Raw genomic sequence first — 26,660 nt, 5'->3', positions numbered from 1 at the left:
TTGAATACAAGGCAGCTTTCACTACTGCAGTTAAATGTGTATGGCTTACATGCTTGCTACATGATCTGGATGTATCTCTCACAGAGTCTACTCCTTTGTTCATTGACAGTCAAAGTGCCATTGCAGTGGCACAAAACCTAGAGTTTCATGCACGCACAAAACACATTGAGATACATTATCACTTTGTCTAAGAGAGGCTACATGTAGGAGATATCAGCCTTATCTATTGCCCTACCACCAGTAATGTGGCAGACATCTTCACCAAAACTCTTCCTCATGAAAAATTTGAAGCATTTCGTAATGCTTCAAATTTGATCTCCTTTGGTGGAGAATGACCCTTGTATCTCGATCACTCTTCACTCCAGGGGGATTTGTTGGGTTTCACTCATGCCTACACCCACAAAGGAGTGTTGGTGATTAGTAGGACACTCAGGCACTTTTTACTCTCTGTACGAGAGGTTTTTTCCCCCAAATTCACTCTCTTTATTGTATGTGCCTATGTTACACATTTACAGGCACTTATCATGTTGCACACACTTTCAAGTGTGAACACCCTCTTACAACCCTAAGGTTTAAGGGTTGTACCTTGTACTTTCATCTTACACTCTTTCAATCTATTGCATTGGGTGTCGTGCTAGCAAAATCCATTTGGAACTGGGGTGTGCTTCGTCAAGCATTGTACTTATTCATTCATCTTGTGTTCATTGTCTCTAAGTTACCCTAACCCTACTGAGTTCTTTTATCATTTTGTGCTCTATCGTATGATTACAATTATGTTTGTATTCTGTGTTTAAGTATTTCTTTACATGGGCCCCAATTTGCAACCTAAGCCTCTACACCCAAAGTTGGTACCATAGTCTTTGTTGTGCCATGAAATATCACTCAAGTCAGCATAATGTTAGCAGTGCAGTCCAAAATAGCGCCCATGAAGGAAAAATGTCAGTCCAGCCAGCTGGTTGTCAGTAAGGAAGCCAAAACATCAGCATGGAGCAGCAAATGCACAGGTTGGCAGCTCATTTGAAAAGGGAAGACAAGTGGAAGCTGTGACCACCTCCAAAACAGACTGCCCAGGCTGGCTAACAGTTCACTTAGCTGAAACAAAGAAAAAGATGATGAAATGCAGTGGCCAACAGCTCCCAAGCATAAAAACCCAGCAGTAGAACAGCTGCAGCAGCCAAATGCGGCTAAAAATGAACACACCGAGATCTAGCAAGCTACATGTCTGATACAACTTGAGAGTGCACAATGGAAGTGGAAACAATAAATGCAAGGCAAGAATACAAACACAATGAACAGTGAACAAGAAAAGAGAACAATAATCTCAAAGAGAACTCATGAACTGGCAATGAAATCCATAATGAAAGCATGAGACTCCATACAATATCACCAAGGTGATCAGCACACAGATGACCGGCCACAGTGCCTCTAGTCTACCTCTCTCCAAGGATGCTAGGAGATGCCAACATAATAGTACATAAGGAGTGGAAGCATCTATATATAGGCAATGATACAAAAGACCCAAGAGGATCAGATTGGTGAGTGTGAATAGCTGCCCATTGGTCTAAATGTAGTGCCCACTAGAAGCCCATGAAATGCACCATACATACAGTGCTGCCATACCCATGATATATACAAAACAAACATCCCCCATTTTCTCTTCCCCGGCACCCCCCCAAAAAAACACCCAAACCAAAAAAAAAAAAAAAGGTGGGACAAAGTTGTAAAAGGCCCCAAACGTTAGAAGATGTCTCACCCTGTAAACCCTTGTGATCCAACCAGAATCAGCATTCAACCTGACTAGCCACAGAACCCAGCCATTGTAAACTTAAACAATGTCTACATTCTGAAGATTCCACTAGACCAGATGCTATTAGAGGTATACATGCCATCTATTGGACCAGGTATTTCACACGAACAGACACCAAAGGATACCACAAGAGAGAAAATCAGTTTACATAAGGGCCTCAAAGCCCTTCCAACAGCCATAGAATTTGACTAGCTTCAATGTCCGGCAAGCATAACTCATTGGAGATCTGCAGTACATCCATACAAGAATCCAAAAAAGAATGCAATAAAGCTCCAGAAAAGATTATAACTGCAGATAAGAAAATCCTGTAGAATCCCAAATGCCAGTGATATTGAAAGCTAATAAAGACCTGTGTTATAAAAAGTGAGTTTGGAAAGATTTGTACAGATACCATTAAAAGTTCTTACCTGCCGTCTTCCATTACCAGAAAGCACAAACCGAAGTTCAAATGCAGTGGCCTGACTGTCAAGAAACCCCTGATTTCCAAGCTGTTCCAAGATTTTGTTCATAATGTCAGATGTCAATTTATCAAGAGGAAAGCAACACACTGAAATTTGCATCCTAATGTTTACTTGTCTGAAGAACGATAATACAAAGGAGCAGAAGCATCAACTGCAACAACGTATAAGCTTTATGTTTATGCTTGAAACAGAAAAGTTGTGAGCCTCGGTTCTTTTAAGGCTGAACTGTTGATTGATAAATTCCTCTTTCCTTGCAAACAAGTTAAGAACCAAGAAATTCCTGATTTCCAAATTGTTCTAGATTTTTTCTAAAAACCTCAGAAGTCAATCTATCAAGAGGAAAGCAATATTTTTTTTTAAAAAGCATGAGAAGTCAATTTATCAAGAGGAAAGCAATACACTAAAATGTGCTGAAGAGCAACGCTAAAGCTTAATAAAAGGAGTAGTAGCCAACCCTCAGCTGTTTTCATGCTGAGGTGTTTAACAAAAAGATCTTCTTTCCTTCCAAACAAGGTAAAGGACCAAGAAAATTTGACCACTTTGTAATATATACTAAAACCTAATAGTGTGACCATCATTAGATAACACGTCACTATACACTTCCATATAGAAGTGACTAAGTGAATTTATGTAGGTAGAAAAACATCTCTATACTCAAAACAAAACATCAGATCTTGGAACAAAAATCCAACCAATCAACATTGTGATAAGTGTGAGAATACACTAGGGCTTGCACAAAGAGTGTATGGACACGACTAACACAATGACTGGAGCAAAATGTGAATGAAGAAGTAAATGAATGAAGAATACTCAGTGAATAAAGAATGGTGGTGTGATCAATGCTCAAGGAGTGTGTGTTGTCCAACTGTCATGAGGACATGAAATTTTGAGATGCTTTAATCTTACTGATAACATTTGATTAAGTTATTAATCAAATGTGCAAGGTTGTTTAGCACATGTGATGCACATGGCAATTATTTCATGGTAATAGGCCAAGGACCTCAAGGATACAATGGGTGTTAAAGGCAAACCTTGTGATAACTTATGCCAACTTGGCTTTGGGGGTCAGATGGTGTCAATTTTGACCCTGGGACAGTTATTTGGCCAATAAGTGTCGGTGGTGACACTAGGGACTAGCATTAATTAATTAATGCTAGTCTAAGGGTCGATAGAGGTTACGGACCACTCCAAGTTGCAAATGGCCTAGCCAATTTAATTATGAATAGCCAATTACTTAATTCTAAAAATTGATTAAATGGCTAGATAATGCTAAAAAATGGGTTTAGAGGACTACCACTTGGCAAAAATGCCCATGCAAGCTGAGAAAACGTTTTTGGGGGCTGGGTTTCAACCATTTAGTTAGTTTACAGCTTCAAAAAGAGACAGAGAGCAACTGCTCCATTTTCTAATCAAAGAATAGCAATTTGCTGCAAAAGGCAGCCATCTAGGGGCCTCAACAAGCATGGGACAGCAAGGAGTCACCTTCCAAGGATTGGCAACAGCATTGCTGATCAAGTGACAACATTTTGGAGGTGCCTGACAGTAGCTAACTGCATTAAATGCAAGCTGGAGCAGGCAGCAAGCAAAATTTAGGATTTTCTCATGAAGAAAATCGGATTTCTCTCTCACCTTGGCTTTCTCTCACCTTCTCCAACCAATTCTCAAGACATCGCAGCATTTCTCAGCAATTTTGAGTAAATCTTAGCCAAATTTGGTGGACAACAGAGAGATCTCTACTGTAAACGGGTTTGACAGCCACCTCAGGACCTGTGCCACTTGGTGAAGGCATCATACTCTAAATTCAACGCCTAAAATTTGTGTAATTGTCAAAGAATTCAGATGCCAACCCATTCATTGTAATTGGGGACAGCATTTGGCCAGTTGGTGGTTCCACTTGTGCAAGTCCAAGGTGAAAAATCGAGGGGCAATTGGCCCAAATTGATTATTGATTGTTGCTATAGCAAAGAGGCTTTTTGGAACAACAAAGGAGATTGTGAATCTCAACTTGTACTCATTCCATTAACAATCAAGTTAAGGAAATACTGAAAGAGGTGCCACTTTTGGGACCAACAAGGTGTCCAATGCCCGAGATTATTAAGGTAATTTGTGTATTTCAAGTTATATTCATTTGTTGATTGCTGTAGTTCAGTGCTTAATCAAGAAATTACAGCCCTCTCCAAGAAGGAAGGCTGGTTTCATGGTTCCATTGCCAGGATACCACTCAATCCTTTGATTTGGTGGGCCCAAGGCACTTGAGTGCGAGCCACAGCTTTATGCTAGTGTTGATTTTTGCTCTCAGCCGAGAAATTACAACAATATGTCTTCATACAGTGAGATATAATCAAGCAGTGATGATGCTTCTTAGTATGAACATTCACATGGGAATGAAGGAAATGCAATGCCAATTCTGAGACAAGGCTCAAACCATGGACAGCAAGCTGAAAATGTTGCTGTCGGGCAAGATGCAAGGCCTTCAAGGCATAATGAGGATGATGACCAGCAAAATGGAGAGGAATTTGATCACCAGTTCAAGAATCAGATGAGGACAGCAGCAAATCTCTTTGTTGAATCGGCAAAGAATCCTCTATTTACTTGATTTTTGAATGCTCTGAAAAAGGATAGCAAGGGCAAAAAGAAGAAGCTATCTTCTACATCTTCGAGACAACAAGATACACCAAAGGTAATGCCAAAGCCTTCATTTGAAGCTCCCAAAGATGCTAATGAAGCAAAACAATTGGCCCCTATAGGGCAAGGAAATCAAATGCAAGGCCATCATGGAGTTGCCAATCCAATGGATTTTGGATAACCAGGTATGCATGCTATGATGGGGCAGCCAGGATATTTTGGTGGAAGCACAATTTTTCATGCTATGGTTGGATAAGGACTACATATAGGAATGTATGGCATAAATCCCAAGAGTATGCAACAGCCAATGCATGGTGTGCAAGGCCCAATGTATTTGGGTATGGCTGGAAATGTGCGAAACCCTATGTATGGCAGCATTGGTTTGATGCCTCGGGCACAAAGTAACATGTTTGGTTATGTATCTACATCCTCGAATGCTTATGGGGCTCAAGGAATGAGGGCTGATCATGCAAATGCTCTGTTAGGTGTTGGTTTTTATGTAAGTTCAGCAAATGCACCCTTTTTGCAATAGCCAGTGTATGACAACTTGACACCCAAAGGGACAGCAAAAGACTATGATGAGGGTGGAAAAGCAATGAAGTTTGAGTCTTTCAATGGTGCACAAAAGATAGGTTGAAAGCTTTGACTTTCATTCAACAGTTTGATGCAACCTATTCAGGGGGAAACTTCACATAGTCCTCAAAGATTCGAAAGGCAGCTACTTTCTTGAAAGGGAATGCATTGCAATGGTGGTCTGCTCTTCTTATGCAAGGTAGAGCACCATTAACGTGGGTACAATTCAAGCAAATATTTGCATCAAATTGGTTGACAAGTACATTTGAGGTGGACATCATGACAGCTTGGAATAAGTTGGATACTAAGAAATGTAAGAATTTGGTGCAATATAATAAGAAGTTTTGGGATGCATTGTTGCCTATTACTTCTTATTGCCCCATACCCCTTCATGAGCAAGTAGAAAAATATATTTGTGGGCTACCCAAAGGAATTGGGGATTTTTGCATTAAATCCATTATGTCTAGTATGCCTTAACTCATAGAGACTGCTGCTACAGCCGATGCTTTGTTGCATGGGAAGGATTCGTGCTTCCTAGAAAGTGTGGAGAAACCAAATAAAAAGTTACTTATGTGAGCGGAGAGAGGATGCACAAAGATCCAAGCTCAGCTAAGAGTACAATTGATAGTGAAAAGAGTGTGCGAAAGTGAAGACGCAACTCCCAATGCAATAATGAAAGAGTGTAATGTGCAAGCACAAAGTATAACCCTTAAACCTTAGTTGTTAGCATGTGTTCACATGTGTAAGATGTCAAACACCATAAGTGCTCAAACTGTGTAACATAGGAACATAAAATAAAAGAGAATAAATCTAGGGAAAAAAACCTCTCGTACGAAAAGTAAAAAGTGTCCCAGTGTCCTACTGAGGATCACTGACACTCCTTTGTGAGCATAGGCATAAGTCAAACCCAACAAATCCCCCTGGAGTGAAGAGTGATCAATGTACAAGGAACATCCACCAAAGGAGATCAAATTTCAAGCATTGTGGAATGCTTCAAATTTGTCACGAGAAAAAGCTTTGGTGAAGATGTCTGCCACATTACTGGTGGTAGGACAATAGACAAGGCTAATATCTCCTGCATGTAACCTCTCTCTGACAAAGTGATAGTGAATCTCTGTGTTTAGTGCGCGCATGAAACACTGGGTTCCGTGTCATTGCAATGGCACTCTAACTATCAGTAAACGAAGGAGTAGGCTCCGTCACAGATACATCTAAATCAGCCAAAAAGCGCCTCAACCATACACATTCAACTATAATAGTGAAAGCTGCCTTGTATTCAACTTCACAAGATGATGTGGCAACGCTGGATTGTTTCTTGCTAAGCCAAGAGATGCAAGATGAGCCAAGAAAGAAACAATTTCCACTCGTACAATGACGTGAATCAAAATCACCAGCCCAGTCTAAATCACTGTAAGCATGTAGTTGCAATGGTCCCCCCTTGGCATAAAGCAATCCAAGAGTCCTAGTACCCTACAAGTAACGAAAAACACACTTCACAACTTGCCAATGTGACATGTGTGGGCGGTGCATATATCTGCTCAGGGCTGAAACTGCAAACTAAATGTCTAGCCTCGTGTTACATAAGTAAATGAGACATCCAATTGTTGGAGTATACGTATGGATATCAAGCAAATCACTATCATCATGCAAGGACAGCTTGAGTCTAGGTTCCATTGGTGTGCAAACTGGCTTGCAATCCTATAAGCCAAACCTCCCAAGAAGTCTACTGATGTATCTAGACATCATGAATGAACTGAATAGCCAAATAATAGTGCAAAGGCCCTAAGTCTAACATCTCAAAAGTTTGCTGCAAACTTTGTTTGAATGCTGAAATCAGATCAATATGTCCCTGTGAGCAGAAGATCATCAACATAAAGACATATAACTACCAAGGATCCCCCCTCTTTACACACGTAAAGTGTAGACTCTGATGAGCTGTTAAAAAACCCTTGGCTAAGTAAAAAGGCATCAATTTTTGCATACCAAGCTCGCAGAGCTTGCTTCAAACCATACAAAGCCTTTTCCAGCTTGCATACCAAGTGTTCGAAACCCTCAACTGTTTGGTATGCTCGAATCCCTCAACTGCAAAATCAATGGGCTGTTGTACATACACTTCTTCTTGAAGTTCCCCATGTAAAAATACAGTCTTAATATTAAGCTAGTGTACAATCCAACCATACAACCATAGACCGAACGGTAGTCATGCAAGATATAGGAGCAAATGTCTCCTCATAGTCAATTGCTTTCTTTTGTGCATAGCCTTTGGCCACAAGCCTGGCTTTATACTTGTCAATGGATCCATTAGCATTCCTTTTCTGCTTATAGACTCACCTTTTACCAATGGCTTTCTTCCCAACAGGCGAGGTCATTAAATCCCATGTTTGATTCTTTATGATATAATCAAACTCAGCTTGCATTGCTGCCATCCAATGCACACTATGTTGTGCATCCTCAAAGCATTCAAGCTCCTCATCATCAAGTGTATGTGCTGCCATATCAAACTTTGTTGTATGTGCATCATCATGCAGACGAGCTTGCCTTCTAGTATGACCAGCAATAGGAGCATCCTAATGACTATCTTTCATAGTCTCCAAGTACCATCTAGGCATATGCCTAGCTTCATGACTCTGTACAAGCTCCTGCTAAACTTCAAATTCAGCACTTGCTAAATATTCAAATTAGCCATAGGCTGACTTTCTACATTACTCAATGGAGTAATTGGCTGAACATTATATTCACTTGTTGAAGCTCCAGCTATAACACCAAAAGAAATGGGTAGCAACCCTTGAAATACATCATTGGAAACCTGATATGTATCAAAACCAGCAAGGGATGATTCTGATTTTTCCTCAAAAGCCACATCCCTACTGACAAATACTTTCTTAGAGACATGATCATACAATCTATATCCTTTGTTCTCACAGTTATACCCTACAAAAATGCATTTAACAACCTTGTTGTCCAACTTCTTTCTTAGTACCTTGGAAATGTGAACATATGCAAGGCACCCAAAAGTACAAAAATGTCCAACAGAAGGTTTCCAGCTCTTCCAAGCCTCAAAAGACATGACATTCTTTAATGCCTTGGTAGGGCACCTATTTAAAACATTGCAAGCACACATAATTGCTTCCATCCAAAAACTATGTGGCAAACTCTTTGCTTTCAACATACATCTAGCCACATCCATGAGTAACCAATTCTTCCTCTCTGCAACCCCATTCTACTATGGAGTATAAGCAGTAGTGTATTGACGGGCAATGCCTTTCCTCTTCAAAAAATTATTCAGCATGGAAGATATGTATTCCCCCCCCCCCCCCAGTCTGAACGGAGAGTCTTAATCCTATAGCTAGATTGATTTTCAGCAAGTGCTACAAAAGCTTATAATGCATCATACACCTCTGACTTTTTCACCAAAGAGTAGACCCAACAAAAAAGAGTAAAGTCATCAATGAAAGTGACAAAATAATAACAGCCACCCAATGACTTTGTCTCTATATAGCCACATACATCCGAATGCACAATCTATAATCTAGCAATTGCTTTAAAAGCAACATCGCGAGGAAACAAAAAACGCTACATTTTCACCAAAATGCATCCCTCACATATGTGCTTAGCAAGTCTCTCTAAGAGAGGTAAGCCATCAAGCATTTGTTTACACTACATAAGCATCAAGCTGCCATAGTTAACATGCCCCATGCGAGCATACCATAACTCTGCTTGTAACATAACAGAAGTAAGAGTAGATGCTAGATAGACCAACTGATCAACTGAATAAGTATCTAACTCATATAGTCCATGACATAAAGTGCCTGTCAAAACCAAAGTAATGAGTTCTTTATCTTTGGCCATACATCTATCATCATCAAATGTGACTTGTAGACGACACTTTGCCAAAGAAGAAATAGACAACAAATTCTTCTTTATACCTAGCACAAATAATGCATCCTGCAAACGGAGAATAGAGCCATTAATGGTTGTCAACACAATCTCCCCAATACCTCTAACAGGTACAATGCACTATTGGCACACTGCACAAACTTGCCAATAGGAGCTGCAATAACGGAGGAAAACAGATCCCTGCGGGATGTAATATGCCTGGAGACACCACTGTCAAAAAACCAAGTGCTCGCATCCTCAGTAGAGCTAAATGCTCTATCAGCTCAAGAAGAGTCATAACTACAAGTGTAGAAACAATAGTCATAGTCTACACAATAAAAGACGCGGACTCGGTAGCAATAGAAGGTGCATCAAAAACAAACATCCTTGACTCCTGGGCTATGCGCTTCCTATATTTTGTAATGTAGTGACTTGGCTTCTTGCAATAGTAGCACTTCCTCTTCTTGGCCTGCATGCCCCCTATTTCTTGTTGCTCTGTGAAGAGTCTAAAGTCCTAAAGCTCTACGGAGCATTTTTAGCTTGGCTGCCCTTGCGCTTCTGCCTTGCGATAAAAGCTTGCTCAGAGGCTATAACATCCATCCCACTATTCTTTCTTGTCTGATCTTCCTCTAAGAGTAAACTAACCAACTAAAGGAAAGTAAGTGGTTGTGGAAAATTCCTCATAGTGAGATTCAAGACCATATGAAAGGTCAAATAAGAGGGCGGCAATGAATTCAAAGTAGTAGAGATCAACTCCGCACCTGAATAATACTCATCTACATTCATAAGTTGCTCACGCAAGTCTTGAATTTTATTGCGATGATCCTGCATAGAATCACCTTCATCCATCTTCACAATCTCAAGCTCTTTCTTCAAGAAAGAGATGCATGTCTCATTTTTCCTAGCTATCGGGTATAAAGGCCCTTTGTTACTCCCATGTATAAATTTACTTGTACATGCGACCACACCCTTGTGGGTGTGATTTTCTCTGCCATATGTACTAGAAATTACCGAGTGTATTATACCCTAAGTAATACATTATTTTATTATTTGTGTGTACCACACTGATACATACCTAGCTCGAGTCTCCACTCTCTCTGCACTCTATTGCTGAACACACCTCATTATCTTTACATACACCACCTCGGCACTCCCGCTCCTCTTCACTAGCAAACATCTACTCAAGAGTTAACCATGCTTCTTGTGAAGAATCTGCACACCATGTGTGTGGGATGATAGACTACTGAACTACCAATGCAAAAAATGCATAGAAACAGAAAACAGCCAGAACAGTCCCCCGACACGCCGAATCATCGTTCCCAGTGCACGAAGCCGTCTTGGCACGCGTTCCAAAACTGTGGAGCGTTTCCTGTCCTATTTCGAACAAGAAACACGTTCCATGCTGCGTTTCCTATCCGAAACGGAACGGGGAATGCCACGTGGCATCCCACTTACCTTCGGCTGCTCCCGCCCATCGTTTCATGCCGCCTGCTGCTCCCACCCACTCCTCAATCCTACACGCTCGTGCCTGCCTGTCAACTACACGCTCCCGCCCATCTCCTATCTGTATATCCCGCCCGTCTCCTATCTGTTGCAGCCTGCGCTGGGCTCCCGTTGCTTCAGCAGCTAGTCCCCCCTCCCCCCCCCCCCCCCCGATCTCCTCCAACCTCTCTTCTCTTCCTTCTCCTCTTCTCTTCTTTCTTCTCCAAGTTCCAAGTTCTCCATTCTTCTCCTCTTCTCTTCTTCCTTCTCCCTTCTCTCCTTTTTCCTTCTCTCTTCTAAGTGCCAAGTTCTTAACTTTTCCTTGGGGCTTGGACTCTCACTCTTGACTCTTGAGCCTTCTCCCTTCTCTCCAGACTCGAGTTCTCACTTCTCTTGAACCATTTTTATTTCAATTTTCAGCCTGAAATGGCTTCATCTTCCTACCCCACTCGTCGAGCTGGTGGTCGAGGAAGAAGATCCAATGATTGATCATGGTGGGAAGAAGTAAATGATGACCGCCCATTGAGTGGTGGAGGATCTCAATCATGGGCTTACAATCTTTGCCCATCTAAGCGAACAAGGTAATCCATTGAGCCAAGCATTTTTATTTCGAATTTTCATTGATTTTAATTTTTCAAAGTTACTTAAATATTAGAATATGGAATATCAATTGCCACTTGATCTGTTTTATGCATAATCAGGTTCGAGCTCATCTCCTATATGAGCCAAATTCAGAGGTACAGTTTTGTCCGAATGTGACCTTGGAGAAGCAAAGGGAGCTTCATGATCATGTAGCAAGTCAACAAGCTTATCTTGCATCTAGACCACGACGTGTTGCAGTTGGTTTATCTCCACTGCTATCGTACAACCTGCCACACCGGCAAACTGATGCATTTGCAGGCTCCAGCTGCCGCCCTGACAGTTTTCTCTCTCCTGTCTGCAGTCGCTACAATCTTTCTCTCTCTTGTGGGCTGTCCTACTTGCATTTTCAGTCTCTCTCTCTCCTGCAGACTGTCCTGCCTACGTTTTCAGTCTTTCTCTCTCCTGCAGGCTCTATTTTTAGTATTTCTCTCCCCTACAGACTGTCCTACTTGCGTTTTTAGTGTTTCTCTCTCCTGCAGGCTCCGTTTTTAGTCTTTCTCTCTCTTGCAGAATGTCCTGCCTGCGTTTTTAGTCTTTCTCTCTCCTACAAGCTCCGTTTTTATTCTTTCTCTCTCCTCACTGCTGTCTGCATCAGATCCATCTTCTCACTCCTGCATTTGCTGGTGTTCGACATCTGGAGGCTGCCTTGCTGTGATTGGGATCGGTTCGGAGTACGACACACTCTCCAGCTCATTACCCCTGCCCTAATCCTAGAGATATAGGAGTTCGAGGTTCAATATTCATTCACTGCATAGTGTGTTTGTTGCATGAGCATCGTATTATTAGTGGTCATATCATTTCATTTATTCACTGTGTTCATTGCCTCTGAGTTACTCTAACCCTAACCCTAACTGTGTTCTTTTTATCAATCTGTGCTTTGTCGTACGGTTACTGTTTATGTTTCTGTGTGATATCAGAGCCTGGTACTCTCTGAGAAACCTAGGCCTTTGATCTGAAAGCTCTTCGCAAGAAGCAAGAACAATAGTAGGTTCAAATGACTTCGAACACATCAACACTGATTCAGTCTCAAGATCAGCCTATGCCGAGAACCGAGAGAGAGTGGGCTGATCAGCTTGCTCCACAAAGTTTCGACATGGTGGGAGAAACATCTGAGTACATGGAAGAAAAGATAGGCAAGCTAACCTCTGAGGAATATAAACTGATCATAGCCTATCGACAAAAGAAGATCGAGGAGCTCGACCGAAGGATTGCCCTTCAAGAAAAGCTTCTAAATGAAGGTATGCATGGATTTCACTCTTCAGATGTTGCGCGTAAGTCTGATGATGTTGCAGGGCCGTCGAGACCTCCATCAGGAATGGGCCCCCCTCTTGGAGAGCAAGATCCGGAGTATGTTCCATTTTTTCAGACTCTTCCGCCCTCTCCAGTGCAAGGTACTTTTGATTCGTCTTTTGTGCCTTCTTCTTTTACCTCTTCTGTTTTGCAATATACTGGTAGAGATCATGTGGAAGAAAGAGTCCAGTCTGTTGACTACGGAAAAGGTCCTCTAGAGGACCAATTCTTGTATATTAACACACGTCGCAGGGATTAAAAGAAAAAGCCAGGTAACTCTTCTTTTGTCCTTCCTTCTTTTCCGTCTACTTCACATAATCAGAATGAATTTGGTGTTCCTTTCACTTCATTACATGGTGTATCATCATCTTCACCGTTTCATTTTCAGTCTTTAAATGATAAAAATAAACAAAAAGAATCTACATCTAATACACCTCACTTTCAAAACCCACCCATCCCACCACATTCTTCCGTTGCTTCACCACTTCCATTAACACCATTTACATTTCCATTTCAGACACCTCATGTCGCACCGCACACCACTCCGGAGGGTTATGGAAACATAGGCACATCCTTTAGGACCGACTCCTTCACTCAGCTAGGTGGTGTTCCACTTACCTCATACACACTTTCAGGATCATTGCAGCCTAGGTATCCCGCTCAATCTCTCCCGAGTGTGGATCAATTTCCTCCACAATTTGCCTCCATGGCATTGCCTAGTGGACCTTCTAGTCATAATGTTGTGTCCCAGCCTTACTTTGGACAAGGCTATTGTGTCCCAGTGCCTCCACCTACACCGACACCTTATGGAAACATTCATGTTCCAATGCCTCCGCATCAATCGGCACTCGTTGGACACTCACAGCCTACTTCTGCCTACCCACCTCTTCCCCCTCCTTCATACTCTTATCAGACACTCTCACCTCCACTATCTTTCCCACCATCATCTTACTCCATCCACCCGATACCTCATGGTTCTAGCTCATCTTCTGCCAAGAATGCATTTAATGACAAGACTCGTTTTAATGGGTCAAACTTTACTACTTGGTCGAATTTGATGAGACATGTCATTGATTCACAAAACCTATGGGATCTAGTGCAGGGGTTGAAAGCCCAACCCGATCCCGCCTTTGTTCCATATGAGCTCGTCCGCTCATGGAAGGCTAGGCTAGGAACGCCTCCGCTATTGTCGAGCTGATGCACGGCTTATTACCAGAGTTTCAATCTCAGCTTCAGCATTTTGACTTAGCGTCAGAGCGATGGGCACACTTGATTGACCGCTATGCGGGTCGAGATAGAACCCGTCCTATTAATCTTGACCATGAGCTTCAGCTTTTCAAAATCACTAACCAAGATGACTTGAAAATCTCTACATATTAGTCAACTTGGCTGAGTATCGGCATCTCCTCGCTGAATTCTCTACTCCAAGGACTCCCAAGTCCTCTGATGATCAAGTCACATCGTTCCTAAATAAACTCCCCAAGAAATACTTCAATTTTGTGGAAGGAATAGTTTCAAAGCCTACCATGCCTACATTCTATGAATTTGAGTGTCAACTGTTGCGTTATGCACGGTTGTTTGATCAGTTTCATATGAATTCCTCTTCAAAGAGGGCTCTTCTTGCTCATTCTCAGAAAGGGCAACAAGGGAAGGGCAAACCAAACCAAACCAAAATGCTAGAATAAAATAGGGAAGGCCTCGAAAAAATGCTAGATGACAATGACAATGTTAGGCAAGTAGAGGTAGATAGTGGAAAGCAAAAACTGGCCTAGGAATGCACATTAGGAAGCCAACAACTGAAAAAAATGCACCTAAACGGCTAGAGCTTCTATGTTTCCGTCGGACTCTAACCGGATCTTCCAACCAAGAAATGACAAATTGACATGACTAACTAAGACATGCTAACACCCTCTCTTAGATCTTGGGAGTGTTTGAAGCCCCAACAACCTCATTTGATGAAGCATAGAAGCCAAAGGCTTCGTGAAGAGAATTGCTACGTTTTCTACTATGGGACAATAGGCCACTCCTAACTCGAAATCCATGATTTGCTCCTGAATACAATGATATTGAACCTCTCTAATTCATGTGAGCATGAAACACAGGGTTCTTCGCTAGAGCTAGAGCACTTTGGTTGTCCACACGTAGCTCCATAGGTCTAGGCTGGGGAAAGCCAGTCTTTATCAACGTGTGGCGAAGCCAAATCTCCATAGTTGTAGAACACAATGCATGGTACTTTAAATATATAGAAGAAAGGGCCACAATAAGTTGCTTCTTACTACTGCACGAGATAGCTCCTAATCCAAGGGAGAAGGCATAACCTATAGTGGACTGTCACGAATCCACATCACATGCCCAATCAAAATCACTCCAACCATGATCTTGTAGGATTGAGTCCCGTGTAACTAACGAAGAACGTGCAAGGCAGCTCTCGTATGCTTCTAAGTGGGCGTCTTCATGAAGGAAGATAACAGAGTCAACACAAAAGAAATATCCGTCCGTGTGTGAATAAGCCGGATGAGGGAGCTAGTAAGACACTTGTAGCAGGTGGCATCTGTAAGGGGAGCTCCGGTAGCGTAAGCTTGGACTCTGGGTCCATGGAGCATGAACTAGGTTGACAATAGGCCATACCAAATTCCGAGAGAGGCTCGGTAATGTACTTGTGTTGGGAAATAAAGATGCCATGTGCCATCTGATTGAAGTGTATAATCCTCGATCTGTCATGCCAAACTACTATCTCAAAATCTCATGAGTACAATCAACCTCTTGAGTATAGCTCCGTGTGATGATAAGATCATGCACTTACAAGATGAGAAAAACACACCTGTCACCCTCAACCTTGAAGTATAGGTTGGGATCATGAGTTGATTGATGGAAGCCATTGTGTAGAAAAAATTGATCAATCCTTTGGTACCAAGCTCTAGGAGCTTGCTTCAAGCCATAGAGGGCCTTTTGCAATGTAGGCCATCTTGTGGGCTACGTGTTGATGCCCTTTGATCCATGATCTGGGCTCCCTAGGCATTTAAACTACCATTAAATGCAGTTGTTTCCCCTAGTGTCCTAGTGTCCTAGCACTAAGTGACACTAGGGGTAGGGTTTATTTTAGGGTTTCGTATGATGGTTAAGCCATTAGGGTTTCATATTTTATTATTTAAAGACACTTCGTGCTTCATTTTGCACAAGTGTGGCATTATTCAGTGTGATTGCCTAGAGCGTTGTACTCTCTCTCTCTCTCTCTCTCTCTCTCTCTCTCTCTCTCTCTCTCTCTCTCTCTCTCTCTCTCTCTCACACACACACACACACACACACACACATTAATTCATTACTTCTCATTCGTGATTGAGAATTGTTGTGCATTGATTAATTCTTTCATTCTCCTTCATTTTCCATTAAATTAATCGTACAATTACTCCGTGCCTTGGCCAATAGTGGCATCAGAGCAACTTTCTTTCATTGCCCTCGCTATTACTTGCAATCATTCGCCACCAGCCATCGCCATTGAGCTCCTCCCGCTCGGCTGGCTGTCCCTTGAGCCATTGGCCCTTGCGTCGGTTCAAGTTTCATTGGCGATTGTATTCCCTGTCGCCATCTTTGCGTGACACTGCCTTGCTGGTCGCCAACCAACAGACTGCAGTGTTGACGTGCCTATCAGTCCCGTAACTTGCTGCGTATCTGTCCGCCAAATGCCTTTGCCCTGTTCATCACACCAGACAGCCATGCCCTCGACCAATTGCCCCTTGTGTGCCACCCACACCACAATTAGTTGCCACCTTCCAATTGATAGTCCATGCACTAGTTGTCACCTTTTTTTTTGCCCAACCAAACGTGGCCTGACTGTCAGCCAGGGGTCACCGCCTGTCCCTCACGTTGTCCAGCCGACACACAGTGTTGCTGTCCTTGCGCAAGGCACCTCGTCACCAACATGCCACATCCACATGGCAACCTGTGGGTTTGCCACCTCTGGCCTGTGACACAATTATTTTCTCCATTAAAAAGAATAATTATATTCTCTTACTTTAGACATCAACAAGCCCTTGTCCTTGTGTGTTGCCCTACCCAAGCACACATTTAGGAAAATTTGAGCATTTTCATCAAAATCACAGAATCTGGTCCAGACTTCATTAGAAATTTGGGGGTTGTCACAATTCTACCAAATTCTTCATCAAATTGAAAGAAATTTGGCATCAGCCATCATCAAATTTGGGGCTTTTCAACAAATTGACCGAATTTCACTCCAATTTTGCCGCCAAAATTGAGGCTTTTCAAGATTTCGGCATTCTTCATTGAGATTGAGGTAGAATTCATCATCGGGCGTGACATTCGGCATCATATGGGCAAAATTTTTACAAAAAGTCAAAATTCTCTTCAATTTTCCGATAACATTCGGGGCTTTTCAACATTTGAGCCCAATTTCACCCAATTCCTTTGGAAAATTTGGGGCTTATCTGAAATTCATTAAATTTCATCAATATTGAGGCTCAATCAAGCTTAAGACACTGCATTCGGCATTAATTGGGTAAAAATTTTACTCAATTTCTTCAATTTGTCTTCATTTTTCGGGTAAATTGCCCAATTCCACCACTGAGGCACCCAAAATTTGGGGCTTTTGCCTCAATTCATTTTCTTGGCCCTCGACGTACTCCAAAAGTATATTATTTGGTTGCTGGCCCTGCTCTTTCCCGACATTGAAGACAAATTTGATCTTTTTGGCGTCTTATTAGGCAACTATTCAGTATATTCAGCTGCTGTCCACATTATCGGAGCATTTCCAGCCATTAATCTCTGATTTCAGCATATTGCTGATTACTGCCTTGATTGAGTAATATTTATTTCTGAAAATAATTATTTCTGCATAATTTTATCTCTCCTCAGCAGAAAAATAGCAAAGACAAATTATTATTCTCCATATTATTCAACTTCATTGAGGCAAACAACAATTATTCTATTAGTGACTTATTATTAATCGGGCATCTATTTTCTCTCTCTTCACTTAGAAAATATTATTTTATTGCTAATCATCACTCATGGTCAGCAATAATAATGATTTGTTGGGCATGCTTGGTGCCGAGGACAAGCTTGATGGCACCAATTACCCAATGTGGGCTTACATGATGCGACATGTTCTTGTTGCGAAGAGTCTATGGCATAGTGCTGACGGCATCGAGCAAAGGCTGGCCTCTCCAACTCCAGCACCGCCTCCCGCTTCCACATTGCAAGGTGGCTCTCATGATGCCGAATCATCTCTTCTTGGACAACACCTCCCACTCAAGATCAGATTTGAAAATCTCTGTATATATTAGTCAACTTGGCTGAGTATCGGCATCTCCTCGCTGAATTCTCTACTCCAGGGACTCCCAAGTCCTCTGACGATCAAGTCACATTGTTCCTAAATAAACTCCCCAAGAAATACTTCAATTTTGTGGAAGGAATAGTTTCAAAGCCTACCATGCCTACATTCTATGAATTTGAGTGTCAACTGTTGCGTTACGCACGGTTGTTTGATCAATTTCATATGAATTCCTCTTCAGAGAGGGCTCTTCTTGCTCATTCTCAGAAAGGGCAACAAGGGAAGGGCAAACCAAACCAAACCTCAACTCAAAATCAAAATCAAACTCAGAAGCTAAATCAATCTGGGGATTCTCACGGAAACTCCCAGTCACAACTCAAACCTGGGTGGCAGAATGTACCTAAAAAGAATAGGTATTGTCAACATTGTCAAAAGGCTGGCCATTTTGACGACGAGTGTCGATCAAAAACACGAGGCACAAACCAAAACCTAAGTCTCAGACCCTCGCCCCTCAGTTGGGCAACCCCCAACAAGGGAGGTAGGGTGATGGCAAGGGGCAGTTTAAAGGTCAGACTCGGACTGCCACTGCACAGTCATCTTAGTCACAACGTTCTCAACTCCAGAGGGCTTGTCTGACTGGTCAACAGAGGCCCATATCGTCTCCATAGAGATATCAAATACGAGTCTTGTCCACATCTGTGAGTTGCCTCCCGACCAGGTTATTGCAGAGGCCCACTCGTCACAGTCAAGCACTTCAGCTCCAGTTTAGATTGTGGACAATGGAGCTACACATCACATGACTTCTATAGAGGACATTTTCCGTACCCGAGCCCCTACAGCCGGGCAGGTCTGTGTAGGAAACAACTCCTTGGTCAAGATTCACGCTCAAGGTTGCGTCAGTTTTGCCAGTGACAAGGGTCCGAATCTGGCTTTGCTAGACAATGTATATCATGTCCCTCAGCTTGGCGTGAACTTGTTATCTGTTCAACAGCTTTGCTGGTTGGGGCGAGCAGTTTTTCTTTACAGTGACCACAGTCAAGGTCTTTGACTCTCTGATTGGTTTAGTAATTGCTCGCGGTGAGGCATAGCCTAATGGCCTATACCACATGACACATTTCTGACCAAGCTGACCGCCGAAGGCTCCGTGTTTCATAGCTTCCAGGCCTTAGCCACATCTCGCGAGCCTACGCAAAATGAGCGTCTTTGGCATTTTCGCTTAGGGCATCTTGGTTATGACTCACTTTATGAGTTGTCACGCCGTGAGCTGGTTGAGGACCTTCCACGCCTGAAGCTAGCTCGAGATGTCTGTAAAGCCTGTTAGCTCGGGAAGCAGCACCATACCCCATTTCCTCAGTAGTCTACACATAGAGCTGAGGATCCTCTTAGACTGATTCACGTTGATCTTTGTGGGCCAATATCCACTGTTGCTTTGAACGGCACACTGTACTCCTTTTTGATAGTGAATGATCATTCTCGATACATGTGGGTGTACTTCCTCAAGCATAAGTCAGATGCTTTCACATATTTTTCTGCTTGGGTGTTGCTGGTTCATAACCAGACTGGTCATCGTGTTGGGTGCATGAGGAGTGATAGCGGTGGTGAGTTTATCTCCCACGAGTTTTCCGAGTTTCTACAGAAGCATGGCATTTCTCGCTAGCTCACCTCTACCAACTCCCCCTCTCAGAATGGAGTCATAGAGCATAGAAACCGCACAGTCATGGAAATGGCATGCTCTATGCTGTTCGCAGCAGAGCTTCTTGAGCGCCTTTGGGTCGAGGCTGTTAACACTTCAGTGTACATCCTCAACCGGTGCCCGACTGCGGCTCTTCCTCAGAAGACCCTATATGAGGCATTTTTTGACTCTCGGCCTGTTATTTCCCGTTTCAGAGTCTTCGGATGTCGTGCGTACACACGCACATCTGATGACAAGATAAGAAAGCTTACTCCCCGAGTTGATCTTTTTATTTTTGTGGGATATTCCTCTAAAGCGAAAGCCTATCGTTTGTTTGATCCTTGGACAAACAAGGTGATCGTTAGGCCGGATGTCGTCTTTGACGAGAGGGATATTGTGCAGTCTTCTGCACCGGATTCCGATCCGCTACCTTCTTTTACATCATCAAAGATCGTGCCTACAGAGCCTGGTCTACTTCTTGCTCCTGACATTTCCGCAGTTTCTTCACCTCCCAAGCCCCCTTTGCAAGACCCGTTACCTCGCTGGTATCAACAGACCATGCAAGATTCGAGGATCCTACCACCGGATTCCACTCCGGAGGAACCTAGAAGATCTGTCTGGCTTGCTCCTCAAGCATCATATGCATCGTTGTTTACGGCTGATTACATAGCGCATTCTGAGTTGAATACCTAGCAGGAGGCTCTTCAGCACCCTCAATGGCGAGAGGCCATGGAAAGGGAGCTAGAGAGTATGACCAAAATGAGACTTGGACATTGGTGGATCATCCGAGCCACAAGAAAGTCATGGGGACAAAGTGGATTTTTCGGACAAAGCTAAAAGCTGATGGGACTTTAGACAAGTACAAGGCTCGCCTTGTAGTGCAAGGGTTTCGACAGAAGCACGGCATTGATTATGAAGAGACCTTTGCCCCTACTACATGGTTGACTTCCTTTCGGTTGCTACTCGCGCTCGCCGCTCACCACGGCTGGCCGATACATTAGATGGATGTCAAGAGTGCCTTCCTGAACGGATACTTGGAGGAGGAAGTCTATGTGGAGCAGCCACCAGGCTTTCCCTCAGGGAAACCTAGAAATATATTCCACTTGCAGAAAGCTCTTTATGGGCTGAAGCAAGCGCCGCGGTCTTGGTTCCATAGAATGGATGAGTTCTTACAGACTCATGGATACCATTCTGCCCCTTATGACCTGAACTTATATGTTCAATCCACTCCAGAGGGGGTTAGCTATATCCTCCTATATGTTGATGACTTACTCATCACAAGTTCAAATTCTGCTGCCACAGCGGAAATTAAGGCCAAGCTTAAAGCTATATTTGAAATGAGTGACCTTGGTTTGTTGTCTTATTTTTTGGGGATGGAGATAGTCCATTCTGGTGGATGTATTTTTGTGTCACAGCAGAAGTACGCACTTCAGCTTGTGGAAAAGTACACTTCGATCAGACAAGGCCAGTGGCCACACCTATTGATCCTATTGTCCATTTGTCGAAGGATACCCTAGGACAGCCCTTCGATGCACACAACTATCGTTCTGTTGTAGGAAATTTTCTTTGGTTAATTCACACTAGGCCAGATTTAGCTTACTCAATCAGTATTTCACAGCACCTAGGATATCACATTGGATTGCATATCTTCGTGTATTGTGTTATTTACGGTGTACTTTTTCTTATGGCTTGACGTATGGTTCTGGTTTTTGTTTGCAGGGGTACATTGATTCTGATTGGGCAGGAGATCTTGACACCCGGGGTTCCCTTAGCGGCTACCTCTTTACCTTGAGCACTGCTCCCATTTATTGGTCCAGCCGCCGTAAGCAAGAGACGGTGGTGGCTTCCACGGCCGAGGCTAAGTACCAGGCTCTCTTCGATGGCACCACCCAGGCCATCTATCTGAGGAGTTTACTGGCAGCGCTTCATTTTCCATGTGACTCTCCCACAGTTATCTACTGCAACAACCAGAGTGCAGATCATCACACCACGAACACGGCATGTGGGAGTCCACTTCCACTTTTCCAGAGAGCAGGTTGAGCTAGGCACTATTCGCCTAGAGTTTGTGTCTTCATCAAATAATTTTGCAGATATCTTGACCAAAGCCGTCAACCGGCCGGTTCTTCAGTACCTGCTACCCAAGATCGGCTTGGATACACCCTCCCCTACTTCTTCAACTTAACGGGGAAAGGGTGCTTCCCTCTTGCTTTCCCTTCCAGTTTGAGAGGGGGCGGCTCCTATTCTTGATCGTGACAGTGATGATGCTTATAGTTTTTTAGACATTACATTCACTTATTCTTTTGTATTGTATTATGGGCATTTGTAACTTCATCCGCACTATCAAGATGACCTAATTGTAAAAGGGCACTTGGACAAGTGAACACTTCCCCTGTGAAAACACTGTCCCAGTGGCACCATTGCATAGCATATTGCATGAGCATGGCATCTTGCATCTCCCTTTGCATTACCCTATGCATTAGCATTCTGTTCATATCAACATGCATCTGTGCGCATTTATCCATTTTCGGTCTTTTGGAGTGGTCGACTCTAGGATCCACCATATTTGTAGTATAACACATGGCAGTTCTCCTAAAGGTAGTTTCCCTACCCTTGCTTGCTTGCTTGTCGTGCTACGCCCACCGTTTTTTTTGCCTCTCACATATTCAACACATGATTGGCACATATACTTACTTTTATCATCCTTAGACACTTATCCATCGCCTTGGGCAGCCGATGAGCACCCTTGGTCCAATGCCTTGACCTCTCTAGGGTGATCACTTGGGCTCCCTTGGTAAGATATCCATCGCCTCTGTAGTCTTGGTAGGCCACTGGGCAACCGACGTGCACCTTTTGTTCGATGCCCTGGCTGCTTTGGGGTGGGACGCCTTGGGGTAAATCACAATTTAGGCTGGCCTACTTTTCTCGCCCTATTTTGGGCTTGAGAGGGGGTGTTGTGCTAAGAAATGCACTTAGCCACTTAAACAGCCCCAAAACATGCTTATTTTAGGCTTATTTTAGCCAAAACCCTAAAATGGGGAGTAGATCGAGTAAGTTAAGTGGGAGAGGATCTAGCACCCTAATTTTCTATAAATTGGTAGCCAGTCCTCCACTCTTTCACAATCTCGTTTTTGCAAGTTTCAAGTGTTACCACCTTGCTGCCCACACCCCGGTCACGGATGACATCTCAGCCCTTGCTGTCCATCACTGTTCTCTACAGTCTAGCGCCTATTTCCAGCCCTCCACACACTGATTGTTGCTGTTTCTGCCTAGCGACTCACTGTTGTTCATATGCGCTGCTGTCGTACAGCCTGCCACGCCAGCAAACTGCTGCGTTTGCAGGCTCCAGCTGCCGCCCTGGCAGTTTTCTCTCTCCTGTCTGTAGTCACTGCAGTCTTTCTCTCTCTTGCAGGCTGTCCTGCCTGCGTTTTCAGTCTTTCTCTCTCCTGCAGGCTCCGTTTTTAGTCTTTCTTTCTCCTGTAGGCTCTGTTTTTAGACTTTGCTGTCTGCGTTCCAGCTTCTCACTGTTGCGTTTGTTGGTGTTCGACATCCGGAGGCTGCCTTGCTGCAATTCGGAATCCGTTCGAAGTACGACGCACTCTCCCGCTCATTACCCCTACCTTGATCCTAGAGATACAGGAGTTCGAGGTTCAGTATTTATTCATTGCATAGTGTGTTTGCTACATGAGCATCGTATTATTAGTAGTCATATCATTTCATTTATTCACTGTGTTCATTGTCTCTGAGTTACTCTAACCCTAACCCTAACTGTGTTCTTTTTATCAGTCTATGCTTTGTCGTACGGTTTCTGTTTATGTTTCTGTGTTAGGGTATTTTTCTTTACAATGGCATCAACAACGCCACATGTTGGACGTAGACAGACCACACTTGATGCTATTTGGGATCTCAAGAAAAAGAAAAAGGTGGATACATCACTGGCACGTTTTTTTTATCATGACCACATTCACTTTCGTGCAGCCATGTCAGAGTATTTTAAATTGATGTGCAAGAAGATTGGTAAGTATAGCCCTTCGTATGTACCTCCACCATCAAAGACCTTACGCACCACTTTGCTCAACAAGGAAAAGCGCCTTGTTGAGCAAGTAGCAGTGACTAGAAAGAGCCTATGGACTAAAAATGGAGTTTCCTTGATTGCCGATGGTTGGAGTGATGCACGTAAGTGATCCATTCATGGTATGGTTGCTTATTCTCGTGGGCAAATGTATTTCATATCCTCGCATGATGCATTGGGGACAGGAAAGTCAGCAGATGTACTTGCAAAAGAGTGAGTTACAGGTATTGAGCTCATTGGCCCAAAGCATGTTGTGGAAATTGTTGCAGATGGAGAGCTTGCAAATAGGGCAACAGGTGTTATTATCGAGGGATATTATCCGCATATCACAATTTAATATTGTATGGCTCATTGCTTGAACAACCTACTAAAGGATATTGGTAACCTTTCATGGATTGAACCTGTCATAGAACAAGGAACTCAAATGGTTAGCCACATGTTTCTTCACCATCAATTATCTTTGCGGTCAAAGAAGACACTTGTAAAATACTCTGATACCAGATTTGCCTTTAACTTCTTGATGCTAGGCAAATTAAGAGAATGTAGTGGTGCCTTGAGACAATTATTTCTTAATGATGAGTCCACCTCATCAACATTGGCATATACTCCTGCAGGTATCTTATGCTTGGAGAAAGCAAATAACTCCACTTTTTGGAATGATGTAACGCGGATAGATGCTATGGTATCACCTATTGTGCATTTATTGAGGATTATGGATGCTACACAACCTTGCATTGGCAAGGTATATGAGGCTATGGATAGACTGAATGAAAAGCTGCAGGACTTGGCACAAATGATAAGGCATATGAGGAGATACGTCATTTAGCTGTGACGAGGTGGAACTCCTATAGCTCACCCATGCATGCAGCTGCATTTATTGTGGATCGTGAGTTCCAGGGCAAGGGTCAAGGGAATGACACTGAGGTTATGGATGCATGGAGACTTATATTGTCTCGTCTAGTGCTTGATCATGGCACTAGATGAAAGATTAGAGACCAGCTTCCATGTTATAGAACCTTTCAGGGTTTTTTTGGTTGTGGAGATGCATAGGAGGATCGCTATAAGATTGGGCCAACTTTATGGTGGGAGGACTATAGTTCAGATAGTCTTAAGTTGCAACAACTAGTCGTCTGTATTTTGAGTCAATCAGTTAGCTCTTCTTGTTTGGAGCAATTATGGAGTACATATACGCACATTGCTTCAAAGAAGAGGAACCATCTTGGTGTGGAGAGGGCAAACGATCTAGTATTCGTTAGTGCTAATTTGAGAATGTTATGTAACAGTATGACAACAAAGTCCGATCCATTCACAAAGTGGAAGGTGCAGCAAGAAGAGCAAACAATTTTGATGTTAAGGGAGATGCAGCAGTTCATGGTACACATGATGATGAGACTGGCACTTCAAGAGTAGCTAGAGCAACCTCAGATTATGATGATGATCTTTGATTTAGTTAACTTATCATGAGTCTCATGATACATGACACATGTACATTGTATATGATATTATGATCATTAATGACAGTGTGACACTTGGGTTGTTGTGCCATGCCGACATTATATTTGTACTTGCAATCTTGCAGTTGCCATTTAGGCTATTTTGGCATGCCGCATTTTGCTTCAGTCTAGAGATTAGACTTTATATTTGTAGTCTTTTTTGGGACAATTGTTAGAAAACATGGATCTTGAACACAGTTTAGCTATGGAGGCTTGAACTCGTAAGCAAGAGACATGAAGAAGACTGATGACTAGATACAAACTTTTACTCAAGTGAATTAGGTTCCAAGATAGATTAGCTTGGACTCATAAACACAATCTTGAGTGGATAGAGTTACAGACTCTAAGTACAAAGTATAATAGCATTCATTCCAAAAAAGTGAACCAAGTACATGCTTTTATAGCTTTCCAGCTTCTCCACTATCCTCACTGTGAATATGGGATTCAGGACAGCTCTTCTTGGAGCATACATCATTTGTCTATTTCCCAACACCTCCACTCAAATGATGAGTCCCTACACTTACTAGCTTTTGCCACCCCTACATGATAACATGGCCCGGAAGACTAGCTCATAGGCAGCCTAGTCAAGTTAAAGCTTAAGACTTTACATCTTTGGCAAGGGTTTTACAAATCAAATCCACTATGGGAAATATAGAGATTCACTATGGGAACAAATTCCTTAAGACAATCTGTCAGAGTTGTTGATGGTAGCGGAAGTATCTTTTTCTTCTTCTTCATTCATGAATTGACTTTGGTGGGGGTCATTCTGCATCCACTGTGCTCTTTTCTTATGGAAGCATTCACTGACAATATGGCCAGTTTTACCACAATAATGACATGTCATTCGACTCCTGTTTTCGGTGTTGAATCCTCGACCTCTTCCCTTGGGTCTAGTAGCTCCTCTAATGTATAAGAGGTTTTCCCTTGAGCTAGTCTCTTTTACATCTTTGCTTTTAAATTTGCTTTCTCCATCAAGCAATGAGTACTCAATATCTTTGAGTGAGAGACTTGAAACATTACTTAGAGTGGACACAAGGTTCTCATATGGATCCTTGTTTACACTTGCAAGTAGTACAACTATTGCTTCATCTTCATCAATATTCTTTTTAAGAGTTGCAAGTTGGGTTTTTAGGCTCTTAAACTTGTTAATGTACGTGATCATAAAAGCATTGTCTTTGATATCTAGTTTATAAAACTGCATGAGTAATTTTACCTTTGAGTTATTTACTTGGGTACCAAACATTCTGTCAAGTTCCTCCCAAGCGGTTCTAGCATTTCTAATGCCAGATATATGATGTAGCACATCATCACTTAGTCCCAGTCAGTGATGCCTAGTGCCTTGTTATTCATCTTCTTCCATTCTTTGGTTTTGAACTGGTCTTTTTC

At 42.7% G+C, this 26,660-nt stretch overlaps 1 protein-coding gene across 2 annotated transcripts in view; it reads right to left on the bottom strand.

Annotated features, from left to right (window-relative positions):
• The window catches only part of LOC148037035 (uncharacterized), a 109,292-nt gene that overhangs the window by 51,020 nt on the left and 31,612 nt on the right, over nt 1–26,660 (bottom strand). For both annotated transcript variants that reach the window (XM_087675972.1, XM_087675971.1), the window contains exon 6: nt 2,215–2,295. In XM_087675972.1, the coding sequence (XP_087532098.1) occupies nt 2,215–2,295 (81 nt within the window). The remainder of the gene's footprint in view (nt 1–2,214; nt 2,296–26,660) is intronic.

This window comes from Lygodium microphyllum, chromosome 4, assembly GCF_053477565.2.
Source record: "Lygodium microphyllum isolate KBCC chromosome 4, Lygodium_microphyllum_v1.1.10, whole genome shotgun sequence".
Classification (NCBI taxonomy): domain Eukaryota; kingdom Viridiplantae; phylum Streptophyta; class Polypodiopsida; order Schizaeales; family Lygodiaceae; genus Lygodium; species Lygodium microphyllum.
Note: the sequence above shows the minus strand (reverse complement) of the source record. Positions and strands in the feature narration are given on the sequence as shown.